Genomic DNA, 23,648 nt, shown 5'->3' with positions numbered 1-23,648 from the left:
AAAAAAAAAAAAAAAAAAAAAAAAAAAGGTAACCAAAAGTATTTGTTTGTTCTTGTGGAAATGGAAGTTTCAGGTAAACCACTTTGAGGATGTTTGGATCTGCTTTGCTAATTTATGACTTAATATTGAACTTGGTTATATTATCTTGGGTAAATCCACACTTGTGTGCTTGCAGCAGTGGTTGTAATCTTTACTGTCTTGGACACCGTAATCTGTATCACGGGGTGACATCTAAGGCAGGGAGGCTTCATTCAATAAGCTGAATATTTTGTGGCCATTCATTAAGGTACATTTGTCACACCTGGTATATAATATTCAAAAATTATTGCCTTTTTAATAGTCCTGCAGTGAAGATATATTCTGCATCCCTGAGTTAATTATTTTTCAGGGAACAAGTTATAAAATTTTACCATTATGGTTGCTAATTATCCCTATAAATAGTCAAAATACTACGAGGAGTAATAAACCAATACGCCATTGTTAAGGCACTGTGTGTGGCTTGTTTGTTTAAGGTATGGAGCAAAATGGCAACAATAGAGTACAAACTAGTAAAAAGGCAAACCGGACTGGAACTATAAAAATACAGAAAAACAGCAACACAATAAAATCTATTTTTAACATTTTCAGTAACAAAGTGTTGGCTCCTCCTTAAATATTCTTAGGTTTAATTTTTTAGAGGCTAAGGTTTCATTAAAGACTTCTTCTAATTTATTTCCTCACAATTTTTTTGATTGAATGTGATTTAGACATTTACTATGTTTTTGTTGTTGTTTTTTTCCATGCCTATGCTTCAGGCTCCAGAGGAGTTGTGTTTCCAGTTGCTGTCCCAGCAGCTTGAGCTGCGTTTTCTCCGGGAGTTGCTGCAGCTTTACTCAGCCACGCTGCAGAAAGTAGAGAAGGACTCTGAACAACTGCATGCATCTGATCAAAAAGGTATGAGAGGAAATTGAAAACAGACAGCTGTTCTTAGATATTTTTTTTCTTTTTCTATTTTTTTTTTTTTTTATAAAAGCTGGATCTAATAGGAAATTTTATGTTTAGCTGGAAAACCTTACAGTATGTTTAATAAAAGGGTTTTTGTTTTTCTCTTTTTAAATCCCAGCTTTGCTGTCCAAAGTCAGGGAGGCGGATCAAAAGCTCCTAAAGTCTTTGCTGCCAAGAGCCAGAGGTCTCACCAACCGCTGCGCTCAGGGTCTTTCTTATGGAGCTCAAGTCAAGACCGCCATCTCTTACTGGTGAGGAATACTTCTGGAGTAGATAGCTGACTTTGAAGTTCTTTTTCTTAATAAATACTCATAATAATAACAACCATTTTTAACCTACTTGTGCTTTCAAAATGTCTTTGTTCTCCCAGTAATGTCCTTTCTCCATTAGATAGCTTTGCAGTATGTTTGTTACCTAAATCACATGTATGGTAAATTCAAAGCCACAGGCTGTCAATCCAGCAGCATTTTACTAATAACCCTTTACATTTTTCCCCAATAACATCATCACAACCACTTTCAGATTGTAGCTGCAAAGTGCAATAAATTTAATACACCCTTAAATATGGCTTAACACTGATCTGACTTTCACACCTCTATTTTCTACTCGTGCCATATTGTTCTTTTCTCTATGCATATTGTATCTGTAAACTAACCATTTGGTTTCCATGCACTTTGCTGCAGATCAGTTTTTCTTTTCATAATAAGACGGTTCAAATTTGACTGAATATCATAATCTAAAAACTTTATATCATATTGTTTATCCCATTCAGTCCATATAGCAGTTACATGTTGTACATTGTAAGTAGAGCGTAACACACAACGGTTTGCAGAAATCTTTATTTTGTACTTGAAAGTCAGGCGTGAGACAACAAGTCTACAAATGTACAACCAGCCAATCCAGAACAATAGGTTTGCCCAGTTTGACAAACAAATTTTCATGCTCTGTCATTTTTATTTCTTATCTACTAGAAGATTTAGTTTTCCACATGTATTAAGGAAGGTGACATTAGTATTTTTCTATATCTTACAGTGTGCTTGTTCTATTGAATTGCTTTTCTTACTTTCCCTTTGCAGCTCATTGTACATAACCATAATAATCTGTTTTGGTATTTTCAAACATGTAGGTGGGACAAACCAGCCCAGCATGTTCTGCCTGAGCTCAGCAAAGGAGGACTGACTTTCCAACAGTGGCTTCAGAGATGGAAACTTAAAGCAAAAGCTTCATAATTTATACCCCAAGGGTTTAAAACACAACTAACAGCTTTAGTCACTTTTCAAATACATTCTTACATTGTGAGTTATAAAATTCTGAAATGTAATTAAATTCTTGTTTGTTTTTCCTTTGTATTTTACATATGTCTTGTTACTCGAAACACTTGTCATGTTTATATCAGACATTAAAATACGCATTTTGAATAAATGTCTTTGTTTTTAAATGATCTAACCCAGTTTGTGTAGGAATGCCTTCGCTGTTGAGCTCAAACAAGCTGAAGATCGATACATCTTGATCTTGTGCTTTTTGAATTCGTGTCAACTGCATACACATACTCTAACATTGGTGTACCTTGCATGCAGAGCTTCGTTCTTGCAGTTTTATTTCCAATGTAAGCGAGTATGTGGCTGTTATTTTACACGGGGCAACATTGTTCTTTTGTAGCAGTGAAGGGGGAGTGGAGCAATCTGATTCTTGTGAACTCGGCTCCTCCCATCGCTGCGGCTGCGCACTTCAATTTTTCACTCCGTTTTTTTTTCTTATTTTTCACTCCTACTCTGGCTTCCGGACGCCAAGATAGACCGCTGCCGCCGAATTTAAAGAGACAGACGATAGTTATTTTAAATACGTAAAACGACAACCATTGTCTCCAAGCTTACAGACCGACCCTTCGTGCTTTCGTTTGCTTAATTCGACCGTGATGTTCAGTCAAAGTCGCAGCGAGTAGTAGCTTGTCTGTCATCACTCTCCACTCTGCTGGGTTTCCAGTCTCTTTTTTTGCCTGCTTTTCCCCCCTCTCTGCTCGTCGAGACTGTCCAGCTAGGCAAAGTAGGGTTTGCTCGCTGGCAGGCTGGCTTCCCGACCGAGAAGACGGTTTGTCGCCTAGCCAACAACTGGAGGTAACGCCGAAGCTTCCCTCTCAAGTTGTGGTAGCGGCTCTCGAGCCTCCCTACGCCGGGGATATAATGGCGAAGATTCAGGCGCACAGCACCGCCAAGCAAATAAACCAAATTCAAGACAAGCCTTACGTGATAACACAAAAGCAAGTGCAGCAGCAGCACTTCCAGAAGCTCAAGGTAAGAGGACAACGGACAAGATGAGAGAAAAGTGTCGGTGTCTCAACCATTTTGTTGCTCTGGGTTTACCGTCGAGAGTAGTGAAAGGAACGGTTGGCTAACGGTAGTTAGCTTACTGGGCTAATAATAAAAGTAATTCATCGCTGACTAGCACAAGACTGACATGTAGGTTTAGACGTGGAAGCTGTTTTTCAACAAATGCGTAACTCACACTCGGGGGACTCAGTTTGTTTTACTTTTTTATTTATTGTTCAGTATTTACGCCATCAGCGGCAGCTGCTGTGAGCAAACATTTAGTCTGAGCTCGGTTGTGGGAAGTTCCTTCTTGTTGGATTTTTTTCAGCCAGCTCGAACAAAGTGGAGGACGTAAGCCAGGCCAGCCAAGAAAAGGCTACTTCGGTTGATTAGCAGCTTCGTTTTCACATGTCTTTGTGGCTGCGGTGTTTTATTAAATCGGTTTGCTCCTGCCGACACAATACAGTTGGCCAGGAACCAGCGGGGACTGAACGTATTGTGTAAATGTGTATGCGGGTGGGTGTAGTTAGTGTTAGGGGACTTATTATGGCTAACATTAGCCGCAATAACCCTCTCTAGACTGTTGGATACAAAGCTTTGCTTTTTATTTCGAGGTAGTTTAGGTTGATCAACGTTGAATCCTTTTTTTTTAAAAACAAAAAATGCCTTTATTTAACATATTAGGTTGGTTTGCAGCTTTCTAACATACTAACTATGCACAAGGTTATTCTGAGTGCATTACAAAAAATAAGGATTACATTGCTGCTGGAGTTAAGCCATTACATATGACAAATAAAGCAATAAAAATGCATATTTAAAACAAAGCCTTAGTACGCCAGTTTGCAACTATTGTCTTTACAAGAAATTTACAGTATTTTTAGCCTTGATTTTACTTGGATTAAGTAAATGCATGGCCATGTGAGTGATTAGTTTACAAAACCTATTGTAACAAGCTATAGATGCATGCATTATAAATCAAGGATATGATAACAGAAACTGATAATCATTTTAAGTACAACCACACAAAAAGAAAAAAAAAAACAAGAAACAAATGCTGTACCAGATGGTTGAGGTATTTTATTTCAGTAGCAAACAGGAATTAGAAGGTTATCTTCATTTCTACATTAAACCATGTCTAACCATTTTCAGATATCTAAGAAGAATTTTAAAAGTAATGTGTTTTTAAAATGCTGGAAGTAAAGTTTTAAAGTTTTCAGTCAGTTGGAAAGAGTTTTTTTTTTCAGTATTTGATTTGTTGGTCACCAAAAGGGATAATTATCTGACTCTAACTTTTATGTGAAAATAAATAAATGCCTCTAAACTGTCAGTGAGAGAGGTTTCTTTTATCTGTGAAAGTAGTTTATTTAGAAAAACATTAGTAGCGTAGTAAAGTTGGCGGTTGGGTTATTGTATTCAATTATAACTTTTATTTAGCAGCAACTTGTGCAGGACTTTTGGCTAAATAGTGGACCTTTTATTGCCTTTAAGACCATAATGGATAAAAGTATTTACGTGTTTTGGTTCATCTGAAAAGTATTATTAAAACACTGCTGAGACCATTCTATAATTATTAAGCTATTCTGCACCATTTGCACACAATAGAATTCAAAGTGCAATAGAATAAAAAAAAAGGAAAGTTTATATTAAATTAACATGATTAGTACTAAATAATGGTTGAGAAAATGCACAAAAGGCAAAAAATGAACAAAAAAAAAAAAAATCAGATGGATATTAGAGATTGGTCTTGATTTTTTTTTTTTTTTTTTTTACTCTTTTATTTGATGTTGGATCAAAAATCCAACTGTCAAAAGACCTACAATACATTCTTCTCTTGTTGCATTTCTTAGAGGAAAACAAAAATCATAATTGGCTAAAATAAGTGTTGGTATGCAAGAAAACCCCCCCCCCAGAAACTATCTTTATAAGCCAGAAAAAGACTGATTGGTGCATCTGTAGTGGAGTCCACACATCCTGGACATCTCAGGTTTACAGTGAGGTGGTTTCAGAGGTGAGGGAATTGTAAACTGTAAATGCTGTCTCCCTTTGGTAGTTTTAAACCTGGGAATGCTGAGTAAACGCGTCCTGGATGACCTGAGGGATCTCAAAGGGGCATATCTGACTTCTTTCTCTGGATTTTTGATATCAATCCTTAAAGTGCTGTGCTTACTGTGCTCCATTTTCTTTGTGTTGATCAGGATTCTAGCAGAACGCTTTTAGATCAGCAGCAGTGAACACATCTAAAGAAACTGACTTCATTTGAACCCACTGGAATTAAAGCATTCTCACAATCTTTTTATGGTTGTAGTTGGTTCATTTAATAAAAGATAAGGTTTTTGAAATTTAATCTGAAAAAGTTTTGTACAGTTTTTTTTTTTTAAAGTTTTTTTTTAGTTCTGTGCCAATTGTCTATAACATCTGTCACATTCATTTCACCAGTAGCACACATTTATATATTGTGACTATAATTTACACATCTGTTTGAGACTAATTGTGTTTTCCCCCTTCTGCCTGTTTCTTCTGTATTTAGGTTGAAGATGCCTTGTCATATCTGGACCAAGTTAAAATTCGCTTTGCGAATGACCCTGGCATATATAACAAGTTTTTGGACATCATGAAAGAATTCAAGTCACAGAGGTACCACTGATGATGCATCCAAATAGACTAAACTTGTGTATTTTAAGCTTTCAGTGTCATGAGCTTTAAGGAATCTTCAGTGAAATCAAAAACTAAACACTAATGTCTGGTTTACATGGCAAGATTTTAAGAGACCCCATACACGACAAAAGATCTTGGGTCTAACAGATTTGGTTGCAAAGCAGATGGTGTTGAGCCACCTGGCAGGAGCAACACACCATACGTGAATCGATTTCACTCACCAACATTCAGATTTATTATGGGAAATCTCGCAAAACGTCTCAAGACCAAATGCGAGTTCAGAGAAAGCAAATATGGAAGAAGCAATGTTTAATAAACTGAAAAAGACATCCATGATGTCTACTAGTGTGCTATGGCAGGGTTTTAATCTTCTGTACTTCAGTTTCCCCTCCATATTTCCATCACCTTTCTTTCTGATTGACTCCCTGTCACACCCCAATCAGGCTAAGACAATCCAACATGTTAAATTTTCCTGATTTTTAGATCAGAGCAGTCCTGATGTCTTTCAGAGCAGACCAGATCACTCTTGCACACCACACACTGCAGGAATATCTGTTGAGATCGTCTTATGAGTCATTACAATAATCGGGGTGTCCTTAAGATTGCTGGGAGCAGAAAATCAGGATATGAATTGGCATAAAAATCATGCTGTGTGAATTAGACATAACTCAAAATGTCTCATACCGACTCTTTGAGTCTGTAACGTTTTGTCACCTGACCTTGACTAAAGGTGATCAGTAAGTGCTTTGGCGCTTCTGTACTTTCCTGTTATGAACTTAAATTATTGTTACCAGCTGCAAGCTAGTAATATTTACACATTACAATTTACATACAGGTTACTTGCCTGACAAGCCTTCAGTCCCTTTTTTTAAAGTTTCCATCAAATTCAGTTATTGTATCAAAGATGAATCGTCAATAACTTCAGTTTTCTTTAGCAGTATCTTGTAATATTGTACGATAAGCAGTGACTGGGAGAACTGGTTTACTGACAGCTTTAACGATCATCCTAATGTTGCATAAAATTCAAAATCTGTAGTTGTGAGGAACGTTCATGTAAAAATACTGTTTCTTTGGCATATTGATGGAGCCGTTAGATGATTGCTTACTTTGCTTAGCTATTTTGCTTGAATGTTAACACCCAAGAATCACCTGCTTGCTTTAGAGATAATCAATGTTTTTTTAGAAAGTACCCTACTCTAATTATGTACCAGTTAATTTTAAAATAGATAATTTATCATGACTATTTTAAACTATATTTTATTTTAAACTATACTTTTTAGAATCCATTTGTTTTCATGTTTAGGAGAAGCTGGTTATTATTGTCAGCTACATTATCATGTTTGTCTTATTTCTTAAATAGCATCGACACACCGGGGGTTATAAACAGAGTGTCACAACTATTTCATGGGCACCCAGACCTCGTTTTGGGCTTTAATGCCTTCCTGCCACCAGGCTACCGGATAGAGATCCCCAAGAATGGGATGGCTTTCCTTCAGTCACCATTCACTACACAGGTAAGACATCCTTTATCTCCTAAAACCCCAAAGACATTGTATGACTGTAGTTTTGGATCAGTACTCCTCTGTTAAAAGGTCCTTAATGTTTAAGCCCAGAGAACTTTTAAATTTTTGGAAGGATTTGGGTGGGCTTAAGTAGAACTTGCATTAAAATGTACCATGAAACTTTCCTATTTAGGGGATTAAATAGATTACAGGACTGAAGTGCCACCTCTTCCTACCTGTTAGGCACGAGCAAGCTCTGTAAAAGTCACATGTTCCTAAATGTGTTATACGTGACTCCCATATTCAACGTTTAGCAAACAATTAATGCATAATTTCAGATAGTTCAGTTTCATCCCTACTGGCTGTCAGAGGGTGGTGCTGAATGTTCCCTTTGTGCAGAAAATAATAAAACCAACAATTGTGACAACAAATTGGAATTCTTATAAGAAATTTATCACAAAAAATGATGAATGATACAATAAATGCCCACCATTACATAGTTGCTTACCTAATTATCGTTTTATATTTCTGTGTGCTGTAGCTATGATTGTGCTTCCTTTTCTCAGACTCCTAAATGGGCTGCATTTTCATTTCAAAGCATAAAATAATGAATCTGACATAAACCAAACCCCAATTAAAACATATGAGAAACATTGTTACTGCTGTTCATTTTAACAGTATTAATGTGAAATTGACTAAAACATACCTGGAGTGTTGCTCTGATTCTTTAATGCATGTTTGAGACATACTTGAATCTCTAGTTGCAATGATACAAACTCAGGTTTGTAAAACGCTTGAGGGAACGAAGCACCACCTTCCATGTGCAGCTCTTCCTCGATCTTACAAAGCACCTCAACCACTCAGCTCCTTCAAACTAGCAGCAGCAATTAGTAAACACTTTGTAGAACTGAGCATCTGCTGTGCTTATTGAGCTACTTCTTAGTCCAGCGCTCTGATGAAAGTTTTTAATGGAGGAATGTTGATGTGCTGAATGTCGGAAAGAGCGTTAACCTCTTAAGGACACAGAGGCCTAATTTAAAGCATTAAATTCCAAAGTCAAATTTCTTTTAAGTCATGTTTGATACATACAGCATTTTTATAACAACTGAAGGTGATGATTAATTTCTATTAATCTTTCCTGCAGGTGTCTCCCGGACAGCCGGCGAAGAGTCTGACCACTCCTGCAGTGGCTGCCACCTCAGGGAGTGTCCCTGCTGCTCATTCAGAAGCAGGACCAGCCCAGACCAGTGACACCAAGGCGGCCTCATCAGACAACCAATCTTCAACCTCAGCAGGACCCTCAGAGCCTCCCAGCAAACTTTCTCTTCCCCTGACGAGCAAAGAGGGCCACAGTCAGGCCACCACCTCGTCTATCTCCCCCCCTGCTTCAGAGACGAGCCCCGTAGAGTTCGACAGTGCCATTAGCTATGTAAACAAGATTAAAAACCGTTTCCTGGACCACCCTGAGATTTATAGAGCCTTCCTAGAAATCCTTCATACATATCAGGTACCAAATATTAAGACATGTTGTGGTTACTGAGTGGCTGTATTTATTATCCTGTCCTCTTCCACCTCACAGATTTCAGCACTTATTGGTTGTTTTAAGACCTGACTACTGTTGCTCTGGTATTTCAGGAATGAATTATGTTCTCCATTACTTTGTGTTAATTTTTAAAATGGAGCCAAACATAACGCATTCCAGAAAACGCATCTCTGAAGCACAATTACAGCTACGCAAGTAGTAACTGTGATATGTAGCCGGACTAAAGTGTTAAACTTTCCTCTGGTTCTAATCCTCCAAAACACCACAGAAGGAGCAGCTGGAGGTGAAGGAGAGTCGAGGCGGCCGAGGCAGCAGCGGGATGACCGAAGATGAGGTGTTTTCCAAAGTTGCCAGTCTCTTCAAGGGACAAGAGGACCTACTTGCTGAGTTTGGACAGTTCCTGCCTGATGCCAAGCGATCACTGGTAGGTCTAGCAAAAATGGACACAGATAAATACTAATCCACTGTTGAAGCAGATGGTAGCTTAATATTTTTTGATAATTTTCACTTGTCTTTCCAGCATATCATAGTTCTTTTCAAATAATCTAAAAATGTTGGTAGTTTTAACTTAAATTTGTTTTGCCGTTTTTCATTCATTTTTCTCTTTTTAAATTAAAATTTGTTCTTATTCTGTGTGTTGTAGTTCAGGCTAAGGAATTGATTAGTTAATTAGTTACAAAGATATAAAGATTCATGCAGGACTGCAAACATCCATGCCCCAACATTCAGCCCTTCCTCCAACACTTCAAAGAAAATTTTTGATGAATTTGGCTTATTGTTTGCTTTTACTACACACCTTCAAGAGTGAATATTTAACAATGTCCACTTTAAAAACAGCTTGTAGTTGTTGCCTAAAAGCTTTGGTTAATAACTGTTAAACTTCCTGTATGCAACAAAGCTGCCAAAGGCAAAAAAGACCAATAAGTCATCAACATTATTTCCTAATGGAGTTAGGCTGTGAAGAAAGTTAAGTTATTTTTGATCTTTAAATTTAGATCATAATTGTTTTAAAAAGCTCTTTAAAAAGTGTTTAACTTCCTGAAACTGGCAGAATCCACTACTTTTTGATCTTTTACATTTCTTGTATAATGTTGTCTTCTTTTGCACTTGTACTAATATTGAAGAGTTATGATTGAGCTCCTGGTTTTTGTTTCTGCTCCCTCTCATGTAGTTCACAGGGAGTTCCCTGACAGGAGGGAAAGAGCAGGTGAAAAAGTCAGAGGAAGAAGACCCAATAACCAAACAGAACAAGAAGAGGCCCAGACCGTTGCTGATGCATATGTCCCCACTGCTCAAGGTAAATTTTCTGTGCTGATGAAGTTCTCCTGGCGATTCACAGATAAATTGCTTTTTTAATCTGTGAACGTTTGAAAAATGTTTTGTTTTACAAAGAATAGCAACACTGAACCTGTAGCTCTAATATTCTTTCCTAATATTTGTGTGCAGTTTTTTATTCTGACAACAAGTTTGGGAGAATATATTTACAAAATCTCCTGTTTTATACAGAGTTTACAGATGTAACTGAGACGAGTTGAACAAAAAGCAGTAGGACACATTAAAGTTCAGTTGTCTTATTTTTACTCAGAAAAAGATGAAGTATCCCTGCGCCAAAGATCAGTCTTTTGCTTCTGTCGGGAAACATGGTGTCTTAAGAGAATTCTCCTTTTTTGATAAGGTAAGGTACTGGATTTCATAAGTTTTTGTTAGATTTTGCTTTGGTTTTTCTTCTCATGTGGTTCATCGGTTTAGTTTTTTTTATTTATGTATTAATTCTTTAAATTGTTTTTGTTATATCCCCATTTGTTCAGGTTCGTCGCCTGTTTAAAAGCCAGGAGGTGTATGAGAACTTCCTGCGATGCATTGCCTTGTTCAACCAAGAAGTGGTGTCTGGGGCAGAGCTGCTACAACTAGTGACTCCATTCCTGGGGTGAGTGGCTAAAAATATGGATAAATAAAATTGGAAGATAAGAAAGATGCCCACTATTCAAGTGTTGATGTAATTTTAAAAATGTAGCCCATTTTTACAACAGGTGCAACTTAGAACTAAACATAATTATGTGTATAAATTAATTTTCACACTGTGATATTCATACTTTTGTAAATTAGCATAAATTTAATTTAGAGGACTGTTACGACTATCATTGGATAATTAAAATCCTGTCATATTTAGAATGTTTTCAGTCGTTCATCTGGACTTCTCTCCATATGTGACATCTTGCAGGAAGTTTCCTGAGCTGTACTCTCAGTTCAAGTCATTTCTGGGGGACAAAGAGCTCTCTCATGCTGTGTCGGGGCTCGCTGATCGTTACATGGAAGGAGGAGGTGGAAGAGAAGTGGATTATGCCTCTTGTAAACGCCTGGGTTCGAGCTACAGAGCATTGCCCAAGACCTATCAGCAGCCAAAATGCAGTGGGCGCACTGCTCTTTGCAAAGAGGTACAATCAGAAGTCGTCATAGTTTTATTCTGTTTTGTTTTGAAGACTTTCTCCCCCCGTCTTTTTCTCACATAAAATATTGTAAATTCGGATTAAATATTGTTTGCAAGTGCAAATCTTTGATTGCAGATTAATAATCTTTTCTATCTGTGCATTTTAAGGTCCTAAATGACACCTGGGTTTCATTCCCCTCCTGGTCGGAGGACTCGACCTTTGTTAGCTCAAAGAAGACTCCGTATGAAGAGCAACTGCATCGCTGTGAGGATGAAAGATTTGAGGTGACCATAATATTTATTGTAAAATGTTTTTTTTAATAAAGCATATGATTATCTATTTGCAGGTTAGGTCTTTTAAAAGATCTCATTATTAAACTCCATGGTTGCGAAACATGTGACTGTGTCTCATCTAAATGCTCCGTCTGTCACATTTTGTCACACTTGTAGTTGGACGTTGTGCTGGAGACGAATTTGGCCACCATCAGGGTGTTGGAGAGCGTACAGAAGAAGCTGTCTCGCCTGTCACCAGAGGACCAGGAAAGATTCAGATTAGATGACTGCCTGGGTGGCACCTCTGAGGTCATCCAGCGCCGTGCTGTGTATCGTATCTATGGCGACAAGGCCCCTGAGATCATTGAGGGACTGAAGAAGAGTCCCGCCACCGCTGTGCCTGTGGTGCTTAAGAGGTTTGTCTTTTTATATTCTAACTTCAAGTTGTTTTTTTTTACTAATCTTTTCTAAAAGTTCAACATCCTCTACATCAACATGCATTGTTGCTTACATTGTAGGATTGTTATCTACGCTAATGAACATCTCAAACTCTCAGTTTTACGGTTTGGGATGTTTGTGCTACATGCTGTGAGAGCTTGAATCAACTTAAGTGCTGATTTGTAATATTTTTATGACGGTGCCAAGGAGATCTTTGCAGTATCTCAATCACAAAGGAGTGCTGATTTTAAGCAACACCTGATGTGTATCTTAAGTGGCTGAGATCCTGTAACCTATAGAGCGTGGTTGGGACTTAATTATTTTTTATTGGGGGAAAAAAAAGAAAATTTGCATAATTTTTAAAATAGTTTTTCTCTTGTAATACATTAAAACAATCAACTACAAAGAAAAATGACCAGATGCAAAATTAAATAACTGCTTCGGTATCAGACTAGACGGCAGACTTTAGTCTCTATTGTCTGGTTTTTTGTTTGGCCTAAGCGCCCTAAGTATCAGTCTTAGCTCAAAACATCTCTGCATTTGTTCTGCATTCTTGTATGGAGAACTGAAAGCCCATAGCAAGAATTTTCCAAATGCTTTAATATCTGGTTGCACACTTAATATTTATTACTGTGTTTCATACAATGCATCACTGTTATGTTTTTCACCATTCAGATTGAAAGCCAAGGAGGAGGAGTGGAGAGAGGCCCAGCAGGGTTTCAACAAGATTTGGAGAGAGCAGTATGAGAAAGCCTACCTGAAGTCCCTGGACCACCAAGGAGTGAACTTCAAGCAGAATGACATGAAGGCCCTGCGGTCAAAAAGTCTCCTCAATGAGATTGAAAGCATCTATGATGAGGTAAAACCTCTGAGGTCTTGATAAACGTTTAAAGAAACATCCAACAGACTTGTTCTGTTTGCATTTGTTTATTTTAAAGTTGAGCTTTCCCACTAGTTTTTTGTTACACATAAGATGAAAAATCATCATTTAGGGAATTATCATGACGCATGTCTTCAATTAAAACCATGGCTCTTGAATGTAGGTGATGATTTGAGGTGTGAAACTTCACAGCCATGTAACTGGACTTCTTGACGGTTAGAGCAACTTAATGAAAAAGGCAAAACTGGGCTGTTTTATTTTCACAATTTCATCATTGTTATGAAACCTGTTATAAACACTGCAAAAACACAAAGTGTTACAAGGTATTTTTAGTTTGTTGTGCAAATGTGTTTGTACACTTGATATAAGCTAAAACTAACATACAAGTACATTTTCAGCAAGATAAAGGAGCTTGTTTTAAGTCAATAATGTCTTAATACTAATAACATAGTCATTCTACTGGCAGATTATTTCACTTGGGAATAATGTCTTGTTAGAAGGGAAATAATCTGACAGTGGAACTGGGACTTGTTTGCTTTCTTTTAAATCAGCATTAAGTAATTATTGACATAAAACAAGCTTCTATGTCGTCCTGAAAGGTCACTTGTAAGTTAGTTTTGCCTGGTTTCAAGTGTACTAATTTGTGATTTTGCAGTGCACCTTTATTATCTTCCTCACTATCTCTTTATTGAACTGTTTTTCCTTCATTCCAGCGTCAGGAGCAGAGCACAGAAGAAGGAGGCGTTGGTCATCAGAGCCGTAACGGTTCGGGCTCGATGTCCTCCAGCGAGCCTCACATGATGTTCACATATGAGGACAAGCAGATTCTGGAAGACGCCGCCTCCCTCATCATCTATCATGTGAAACGGCAGCCCACCATCCACAAGGACGACAAGGACCACATCAAGCGCATCATCCAGCACTTTGTTCCCGACCTCTTCTTCTCTCGCCGCGGTGAGCTCAGTGATACAGAAGAATGGACCGATGAGGAGGCGGAGCCTGAGGACGGGACTGAAAGAGGGGGCGGAGCCTCTGTACCAACGGCAGCAGCTGGAGGAGGAAGTGGCCATCTGAACAGTGCGTCAGGGGGATCAGCAGCAGCAGCAACAGCCACAGGAAGTCAGCCTCCATTACAGCCAGCTCAGAACCAGAACCAGAACCAGTCCCAACTGCAGCAGCAACTCAACGGTGAGTCCAGGAGGAGGCGCTGCAGCCCATCTCAGCCTACGGACACTGAGCCCTCCAGCACATCCAGTAGCACGAACCAACCTGCAGTGACGACTTCCTCCACCCCTGGCTCTACTCCCATGGAGGCGAGCTCCAGCGCCGTGGGAGAAAAAGTGGACCTCCGCGACCCAGAAGCAGAACACCAGAAGGAGCTGGATGGCGTCTATAACCTCTTCTTTGTAAACAACAACTGGTATTTCTTTTTGCGGCTGCACCAGACTCTGTGTTCGCGGCTGCTGCGGGTTTACCGGCAAGCTGAACGGCAGCTGCTGGAGCACCGAGCGGAACAGAGCCGGGAGAGGCTGCTGATGGCGGAGGGGAGGAGGGAGAAGGCGTGCGACCTGGCCATGGAGCTCCGCCTCAAACAGCCCAGTAAGTATTTGTCAGTGCAAAGAGGAGGTTAGGACTCCTCTTTGCTGATTTATCAGCACTGATTTCTTTAGTTTTGGGAGATTAATGATCGGCTGATACTTACATGTGAAGCTGATCTTATCCACTGATGTTATCTACCTGAGCAAAGGTCTAAAAATCATACAGTGTCCTTTTCTGCTCCTCTATGAGAGAGGCTTGACTGTTAGCCCCGCCCACCAGGTCATGTCTGCACATTCGCAGTTAACAATAGTCACCACACTGTTACCAACTTAGAAACTTTCTTGCTATATTTAGCAACATTTAAGACCAAAAAAAATGGTATTGGGTAAAATCGGAATCGTCCGGTCAGGCTTTTTAAAGAGCTGTTATCAGGGACCAGCCGATTTACAGGACTTAAACTTGAGTAGTTGCTTCAATTTATTCTTATAAAAGCCTTCATCTAAACAACATTATCCACATGTGATGTAAAGAAAATGTGAATCTAATAATCTCTGAGTCTAAAGGTAGGTTTGAATCAGATTTCCTGCTGTGCATGTGATCATATGATGGCAGACGATGCAGTCTGGAAATGATTGGGATTTAATTTAAGTCATTTCCAGGTCTGAAAGGATGAAAGATTTTTATTCCCTATCCCTTGTACCAGATTAAGTATCTTTTTCTGCTATTAAAAATATAAATATGCAAGTTTCTGGAAAACAAAAAGACCTAATTGAACCTTTCTGATTGTGCTTTGAAAATGGGTTAAAAAGACTAAAGAGTGGGAGTTTATGCCTGAAAAGTCATGGATCCTATATAGAGATGCATAAATAACATCGACATCACCCAGTGATTTTTTTAACATATCTGTCTTGGTACGATAAATAAACAGGGCTAATATTAACAGCAATATTTATCTCACTGTTAATATGGTTCCCATTTGTTTCTGGAGGAAGAGGATCTTGGTCAAGTGACGGTGATGCAGGATCAGTGGTTTGGTCCTTTTTTCCCAAGGTATCAAATTGTTAGTGAAATATTGCATACAAGTGATATTTTTTGATTGGCCATAAAATCAATATTATCGAATACTAATATCTGCTCAAATCTTCCTATTTGTCCATCCCTAATCTTAAAATGTGTGTGGAAGCTGAGAGAAAGTGGTTAGCTGGAGCTTCACACCTGTTCTATTACTTGGCTTGTTTGTGTTCAGAAAGTGAAAGTCAGACTGCAGTTAAAATAATCTGTTAATCATACAAGTTTCAGAATTGCTCATTTGTTGCAGTATTAGTTGATCAATGCATCTAGTAGTCGCCATTTATAGATCGACTCTTCTCTCTAAATTAATTGAGGTCAAATATACAGGTGGGGCTGCGTTGACTGTCAGGCAGCCATGACGGGCGATTTGCTTACTCACGTTCACCCTGCTGCAATATTTTGAGAAAAGCAAGACTGTAAGTAGTGATGAGCTGCTAGCAGACCAGGAGGTGAAAATTGTTGCTGGATTATAGAGAACTGAGATAGTTTCTGGATGTTTGGAACTGGATCAGATGAGTCAAAGGGTTGATAAATCTGAATGTATAGCTTAACATTTATTACAACTGAGCTAACAAATGGTGCTCTGTTACTCTGGGAACATGCAATGCTTAAACCTCGCGTCCTGTCCATTAATATTCACTAATGATGGTGGACAGGAAAGATAATTTAAAGTTAAACTCTTTCCAGCAAAACATTTTTCTTGCTTAATTTAATTAGTTGTCCAACCCTTTCAACTTCCTGCTGCCTCTAACTCGAAGCACCAACTCTGACTGTTTAGCGATTAGGAAAACCTCCATCTGCTTGCTCCCCACTTCAGGCAAACTGGACAACTAAATACTAGTACTAGAAGAAATTGCCTTTTAAGGTTTTTGATAGGACAAAAGTTAGAGCTCTTCATGAAATGGTGCTTTAAAATAAAGTGTAGTTCCTGTAATAGGAAAAAAATACCCAGTTAAATCTGAAGATCTGTTTTAAAACCGCCCCAGAATAGATTTGCATATCTGTAAATGTCAACCCTGCAGAACACGCACAGCTCTGGGTTTCAGATACACGCCGACTTCTACCTGGAGGGAAATGACTAAGCTGCTCTTTAACAAAACGGTGTGAAAACCCGTAACATCGCCTCTTTGTCCGCAGGTGAGGTGGAGTTAGAGGAGTACTATCCAGCCTTCCTGGACATGGTGCGCAGTCTCCTGGACGGCAACTTGGACTCCACACAGTACGAAGACACGCTGAGAGAGATGTTCACCATCCACGCCTACATCGGCTTCACCATCGACAAGGTCATCCACAACATCATCCGGCAGGTGATTACGCTTCTTCGCCTCTGTCTTTTAGCTTGGTCTTGTTCCGCTTTGAAGCAGATGTTCTGTAACCCATTCTCCTCTGCCCTCAGCTGCAGCACCTGGTGAGCGATGAAGTGTGTCTGCAGGTGGTGGACCTTTATCTGGCTGAGAGGAAGAGAGGGGCGGCAGGCGGGAACCTGTCGTCCCAGTGCGTCAGAGCAGCTTGGGAGACGAGCTACCAGTGGAAGGCTGAGAGGATCATGGCTGAAGAGAACTGCTTCAAGGTGAGCACAGTGCTGCCGCAGGTAGAGCTGGATAACCCCGAGTGAAACTAAAGCAGATTAAAAGTTTACATTAACAGGCCTTCTTCACTCAAATACCCACAAATACTGCAACAAACTGAATTCAGAAAAGGAGTATGCTTTTCTGCAATATATTTTCAGTGTAAATAAAGCCGTTTTGTGTATCCCTCTGAGGCTGCTGGGAAAACATTAGGTTTTTTGTTTTTTGTTTTTGTTTTGTTGACTTTGCCTCTGACTGAACCTCTTAGGTAATCGACGTCCAACTGGGAGATGAATGTCCACCCCTGTCTCAGATCCTTAGTTTTTATCGACTTTTCTTTCAGTATTGAACTCTATTCATCTCCAATGGCTCTTGCGTCAACTTTGGTCACTTCCCTGTCTTTGCTGATGAAAAGCATCCCCACATCATGTTTCTGCCACCTTTTGTTTTACTTTAAACATGGTCTGTTCAGTGTCGGTTTTGACAAAAAAATTTCGTCTTAGACCATCTTCCTCTCCATGTTTGTTGTGTTGCCCCACATAGCCTCTCCACAGTTTCATCCCTTACCCGTTTGCTGTGTTTTCCAACCGAGTCTAAATCACACACAAACGCACTGTGTGACGCAAAGCCAACTTTTTGTGCATAGATGTGACAGATATCTGTCTTTTTCCAGGCCCAATGCCAATCTCTTCACTCCCTGAAAAACCTAATTTGTGCCACTTCTGTGTGTGCCACTTATTCTTTCCGATATGTTTCTGGTAGTTTTAAAAGCATCTGCAGTCTGAGTGGTCATGTCGCCTTTTTTATGAGTTTTACATCATTGATGTGAGGCATGCGTCATCATTCTGCCTCAGAAAAAGCCAGAAGCAGCAAATCAGGACATAAACAGTGGCTGAAAATTATAATTATGAATTAATGAAAGAAATCTGTGTCAGTGACGCCCATCACATCGCGATCCCGCCACTCCTGGTCTGACCGCACATCCAAACAGACTTCTCTACTGAAGCTCAGTGCTGCGCAAAAGGCCAGCACTGTTGTTTGTGCTTTCTTTTTATTAGTTTCCTTTGTGCTGTTATGATTTGGGGACAATACTGCCAGCTCTGAATAACTTTAAAATTGATCCATAGACGGCGGCATCCATTATCACCTCCATAAACGCCGTGCTTCTGTGATGTCAACCGTGATGATTTCAGCAAAAAATAATCCTGTTGTCTGTTGCCTTGTTTGCCGTTTTTGCTTCTATTGGATTTATAAGTGAACCAAATATAATATGCGATTAACTGCGTTAACATTCTTGTATTGCAATTTTATTAATTAATCAAAATTGATGCTGTGAACCCTGGGCTTGAATAATTTTATTACCAGTTGCATTTATTATTTTAATGCTAAAAATAATAAATGTTATAATTTTCTGTTTTTTTTCTTCCCTCCATTCGTTTCTTTCTTCTTTTTTCTGTTTGTTTTCCTCCCATCTACCTGCCATAAATCGACTATGAGCTTTTAAATAATAAATATACAATAATAAAAAATGAGCCCTTGAACAGTATGCAGTGTTATAGAAGAGTTGTAACCCTGTTAACATTAACTCATGTCTGCAGCACAGAATTAGTGAACAGCATTTCAGCTCAGAGGTTGTTACCGTCACGGCGGCCGAGCAACCTCTGCAGGAGTAATGCTGCTGTGCACAAATAAAAAAAACACATCATCCAGCAGGGAAACTGGGATGGATGAGGTCCTTACAAAAAGGAGAATTCAAATGTTAAAGTTGAAGCACTTTTTGAATCGTCTTCTAACTCCGATTGATAATGTTTTGTTTTTCTCAGGTCATGTTTATCCAAAATAAAGGTCAGGTGACAATGACCCTCGAGCTGCTGGACACCGAGGAAGCTCAGGCTGATGATCCGTTAGATGTTCAGGTAGCCATGCTAATGGATAAACATGTTTACACACAGAAGAACAATCCGTCTGAAGTTAATGATTAAACATGACTCTTGTTTCCATCAGTGCCTGTCGAGCTACATGGAGCAGTTTGTGGGGACAGAGTCCAGTTTGTGCTCTCAGGCAGAAGGTTACTTCTTCAAACCTGTGTTCCTGCCCAGGTAGGAGCTCCAGAAGAGAACAAGATGTGTTTATGCCACTGAAGAGCATTTCCCTTCTGGTTTGTTGAATAGTTACCAGTAGATAGTTTAACGAATGGCATGGGTTGTTCCTCATACTTTTCTGGGGATTAAAGCAGTTCAACATTTTTTTTAGCCAAAATGTCTGCTACATCTGACTATAAAGTCTACATCAGGATTCTCTTTAAAAATGTCTTACTTTATACATCGCTACCAGGAATCTACAGGTTTTTATCTTACAATTTGGCTGGGAAGCATCGAAACTCTCCGTTTCGTGTATTTGAATTTAAGAGTCTGATTTAGATTAAGAACCTGAAAATTAAATGTAACTAATGCAACACTGTGAAAGTTTGAGTGATTGAACAGTTGTGTGAACAATGAGCATTATACAAACCAACACTTTTTTTTTTTTTAAGTCTTCATCAATGTGTTTTGTTGGAAAGGAACCTGCGGCGTTTCCGGCGCTGGCAGGTGCGGCAGGTGGAGGCGATGCGCTGCAGGAGAGAGTGGCACCGGCAGCTGGCCGTGGAAAATGCCGGCAGTCTGGAGTGTCGGTTCAAACTCAACACTCACAAGATGGTGTTTGTCATGAACTCCGAGGACTACATGTACCGCCGCGGCGCGCTGGTAAAGGCCAGGAAGGTAGGTGCTGCTCCTCACCTCACATACCAGAGACGTCTAAATTGCACAGACATGCTGAAGACACTTTGACCTGACTCAGCTGCACAAATTGGTTCTCCTGAAAGGTCCCACCCACTTTGCTAGAAGATGTCTTTAAGTTGTCAAAATACTTCATTTGAGATTCAACTGTTGGTTTTTCCATTCTGCTGAAGTACTTCCTGCTTACATTAGTTGGTTATTATATGATTGGCCCAAGAGTTTAAGCAAAACTAGGCCTGAAATGATTTAAGCGACATAAATAACTTGCTGTCATTTGTTTAATGTAACTACATATATTCAAACAATTATTTAATGGAAAACTCCCCATTGCATCAGGCCTATATATCTTCATATTTCTGTCCTTTTATCAACTCGTCTGTCCGTCCATCCTTCCCTCTCTCCCTCCCTCCCTCGTTCGTCTTCTTGGTGATTTTGGAAGATCTCTTATTTAGAAACCTTAAAGAAGTTCCTTGATAAACTTTTTTTTACCTTTATCATCTAATGTCATTCCCTCATCAAAAACATCCCTGGTAAGAAGGTTGTTAAAGGCTAATGGAGGAGGGATGTTGTGACGACTTCCTGAAGGCGGAGTTTCAGAAAGAGCAGGAGTTTTTAAAGAAACAGAGACTCAATTTTAAGGCTTTATATGATGAAGTCCAATTTCTTCCACATCATATTTGATATATGTGGCGTGTTGTTTTTTTTTTAACAACTGAAGGCAACACTGCTACTTGATTATGCTGTAAAACACACAATATTGGCCCTTTAAAAAATGAGCAGAAGCTGTGGAGGTTTGACCTGAACACTGTGAAGGACGCTGACCGTCTTCCCGCTCTCCTACAGTCACAGCACCAAGTCGCAGCGTGCCAACACGAACGCTTCGACAAGTGGCACCAAAGCTGGCTGGCCAATCACGTCCCGGCCTCGGCCGAGCGCTCGGTGCAGAACTGGCTAATGGGCGAGGAGGAGGAGGACTTCATACCCTGCAAGACCACCTGCCTGTCCACCGAGCTGAAAGGACAGGCGGTCAACAGATACCAGGTTCATTACAGCAGTAGCAAAGCCCCGTCCTCGCCGTGAAGATCGGCAGGCAGCCGGCGGCGCCCTCACAGGTAAATGCATGGACTTACAGGACATCTGCACACTAAACAGACATGAACAGCTACAGTCCCATTTCTCCGCCTCCCTCCCACATGTTCACTCATGGATGAATAAAACTGGCAGAAACACTGCAAGTCGGTGAGTGAGCGTGCAGAGCGAGGGCGAGGACCAACAGACTGAAGTAATCAATGAAAGCAAACGGTTTCTGACTGATGCGATCGGTCGGACGCAACTGCACAAACAGAGCTCATCTGCAGCAGATCTATCATCCCGGCTCTAGAGTTAACAGGACTGATGGTTGATCAGCCGAGAGATCATGGAGTTTGTTTCAGAAATGTGAATGTCTTCTTCCTTTTTTTTTTTTTTTTTTAAATGTTGAGTGTAGTTTTTAGCTTCTGAAGCCAGAGAGCCTTCTGCCTGTTGGTTGATTCATGCGTGTTTATATGGAGAGATAATGGTAAATGTTTGTGTGTATGTGTATCCTGCTCTCTACATTTTGTCTGTGAGTCCAGAACAGGCTTTATAACTATAGTATCTACATTATTACTGTATGTGCATATATACAGGGATCCTGTATTTTTATATATGCATCTACACAAGTCGATACATCAGAAGATCATGTGATTCCTGAAACTATTTGTTGTCAGCCAACCTTGATGTTAGTGCTCTTTTTTTTTTCTTTTTTTTTTTTGTATTCTTCCTTTTTGTGTTGTAGCTAAATGAGTTATCACCGGGGCAACAAGGAGTGCTTAAATTTAATGGGTTTAATATTAATGAAACAGTCAAATTATGTACTATCCATGATTTCACAAAACATTTCTTTTGCATTGTTCTCTTTTGCATACTGACATTGAAAATAAAAGCAAAGTATCATCAGTGTTAAAAAGAATGTATAATGTTTATCTTGTATCAGTTATCAGATAATAAACAACCTAGTTGTGACCTTCTTAGACTTGGACTGACGGGTTGTTTGTTGCTCCAGATATTCATCAGCTTGAATGCCACGAAGAAGCTGCAGGAGTAACACGAGATACCGCAGCTGCACTCAAACGCATCATAAAGTACATTATTAACTTCACTGTACGTCATCCAAACCCAACAGATTTAAAGTCCAGTTAATGATTTTACCTTCGGTTATGCAGAAAAGTTACTTTAAAATGGTAAATTTTAGTGTTGCATTTCTAAATTTAGACACTTATTATTATTAAGATATTGAATGAAGGGTGACGGAGAACATTTTTAGCAGGAATAGTGCAAAACAAAGTGCTGAGTGTGATGCAGAGTTGTAGGACTTGGGCTCCGACTTTAAATAGAAACTGATCATGACAGGTTTTGTCATGATCCTGAAGATTAATTATGAGGAGCTGATTAAAACCAGATAATCTCTAAAGTCTGCAGAACTTTTTCAACGGCAGTAGAATAATTATTTTAGATGACCAGACTGTAACACGGCTGTTAAAAATAAATAATTTCTGAAGCAGGACAGATGTAACGGGCTGAACATGGGATCATTTCTCATGTCTGTTGCTCTTGCATTCATCTTCATGTTTTTCATTTGTTTGAAGCAGAATATTGCTGCTTCAGTAATGAATAATGTCTGGAACGTATTCTGGAGCTGCTTTGCTTCCTCTGGCACAGATAAAGCAAAGCATGTTGATGGAAAACTGGTTTCACAGAAGCACAAGGAAATTCTGGGAGAAATGTCCAGATGTCTGTGAGGAACCTGAAGCTCGGACCTTCAAACGGGAAACTGATCTAAAAACCACCAAGGTTTCAAATTACATCCTAATTGCCTGATTTTATTGTCATTTAAAAAAAAAACCATCAGTGTTATTAATTAAACAGAGGAGAATGGCTTTGCTGCCTCAGGATTTCTGCCAGAAGCTGCTATCTGACCAGGAATAATTTGTAGTGGGTCATGAAAGGAAGGAGGCAATAAGAACTAAAGATACTGGTCATGAAGGGGATGCTAAGCCCTTCCTCCTGGCTCTGATTGGTTGTCTTTGGTAGCACTGGCAGGAGGCAAATCGAACAAGGTTTTTTTTTTTTCCGCAAATTATCTAATTTTATGTCACAACATAGTGGCGGTTTTAAGAAATATGCAAACATCCTTTTATTAAACCTCAGGTTGCAACTTTAAAAGTGGCATTTTATGTTTAGCTTAGAAAAAGTAATTTTGTCAAACTTAATTTGCAGTAAATCTTGACTTTAGATGCATTTATTAAATCTACTGGAATATGAGTGGGTATTTTTAATATTGGGGGCAAAACAAACTCTAACATCAATTGGGCTCCGTCTTCTCTCCACCAAAAAGCCGTTTTCAGGCAATAAGGGGTGACTAACTTCTATAAACGCAAGGAATGAAGGAAAAAACGTCACCAATCTGTAAATCCTGCCAACCAGTCAGCTTAAAAGAGGAGGAATGCTGAAGAATTGGCTTTGAACTGGACTGAGACATACCACACAGACCTTAAAAACAAACAGCCGGCTACAAAGAGGAAACCAACACACTCTAAAGTACCTGTGAATCAGGCAAAAGGTCGGTCAGAGCTGAAGCGACGCACCGCTGAAGCGACGCACCGC

The 23,648-nt window shown here is 39.4% G+C and overlaps 2 protein-coding genes across 2 annotated transcripts in view; both read left to right on the top strand.

Moving 5' to 3' along the window:
• The window catches only part of haus5 (HAUS augmin-like complex, subunit 5), an 11,356-nt gene extending 8,862 nt beyond the window's left edge, over window positions 1-2,494 (top strand). Inside the window, exons 17-19 of the mRNA XM_015019101.1 lie at window positions 795-933; window positions 1,103-1,235; window positions 2,111-2,494. Of these exons, the coding sequence (XP_014874587.1) occupies window positions 795-933; window positions 1,103-1,235; window positions 2,111-2,213 (375 nt within the window). The 3' untranslated portion in view covers window positions 2,214-2,494. The remainder of the gene's footprint in view (window positions 1-794; window positions 934-1,102; window positions 1,236-2,110) is intronic.
• Window positions 2,495-2,700: 206 nt separating this feature from the next.
• On the top strand, window positions 2,701-22,017 carry sin3b (SIN3 transcription regulator family member B). Its single transcript, XM_015019100.1, has 19 exons — window positions 2,701-3,275; window positions 5,818-5,924; window positions 7,306-7,459; window positions 8,592-8,954; window positions 9,259-9,414; window positions 10,162-10,287; window positions 10,576-10,665; window positions 10,799-10,917; window positions 11,212-11,425; window positions 11,587-11,703; window positions 11,869-12,107; window positions 12,805-12,988; window positions 13,723-14,608; window positions 16,757-16,926; window positions 17,016-17,189; window positions 19,011-19,103; window positions 19,192-19,286; window positions 19,748-19,946; window positions 20,808-22,017. The coding sequence occupies exons 1-19, from the start codon at window positions 3,165-3,167 to the stop codon at window positions 21,042-21,044; spliced, it is 3,834 nt and encodes a 1,277-aa protein (XP_014874586.1). The 5' UTR covers window positions 2,701-3,164; the 3' UTR covers window positions 21,045-22,017.
• The last annotated feature ends 1,631 nt before the right edge of the window (window positions 22,018-23,648 follow it).

The sequence above is a fragment of the Poecilia latipinna genome, unplaced genomic scaffold (genome assembly GCF_001443285.1).
Source record: "Poecilia latipinna isolate Pla-1442-1.1 unplaced genomic scaffold, P_latipinna-1.0 Scaffold2374, whole genome shotgun sequence".
Taxonomy (NCBI): domain Eukaryota; kingdom Metazoa; phylum Chordata; class Actinopteri; order Cyprinodontiformes; family Poeciliidae; genus Poecilia; species Poecilia latipinna.
Note: the sequence above shows the minus strand (reverse complement) of the source record. Positions and strands in the feature narration are given on the sequence as shown.

What these genes read in the sequence shown, in the direction of transcription:
- sin3b (XM_015019100.1), top strand. Translation starts at nt 3,165, where the DNA reads ATGGCGAAGATTCAGGCGCACAGCACCGCCAAGCAAATAAACCAAATT. An exon ending in GCACTGCTCTTTGCAAAGAG is followed by an intron (nt 11,426 to 11,586) that starts GTACAATCAGAA and finishes GTGCATTTTAAG; the next exon opens with GTCCTAAATGACACCTGGGT. An exon ending in GTGAGGATGAAAGATTTGAG is followed by an intron (nt 11,704 to 11,868) that starts GTGACCATAATA and finishes TCACACTTGTAG; the next exon opens with TTGGACGTTGTGCTGGAGAC.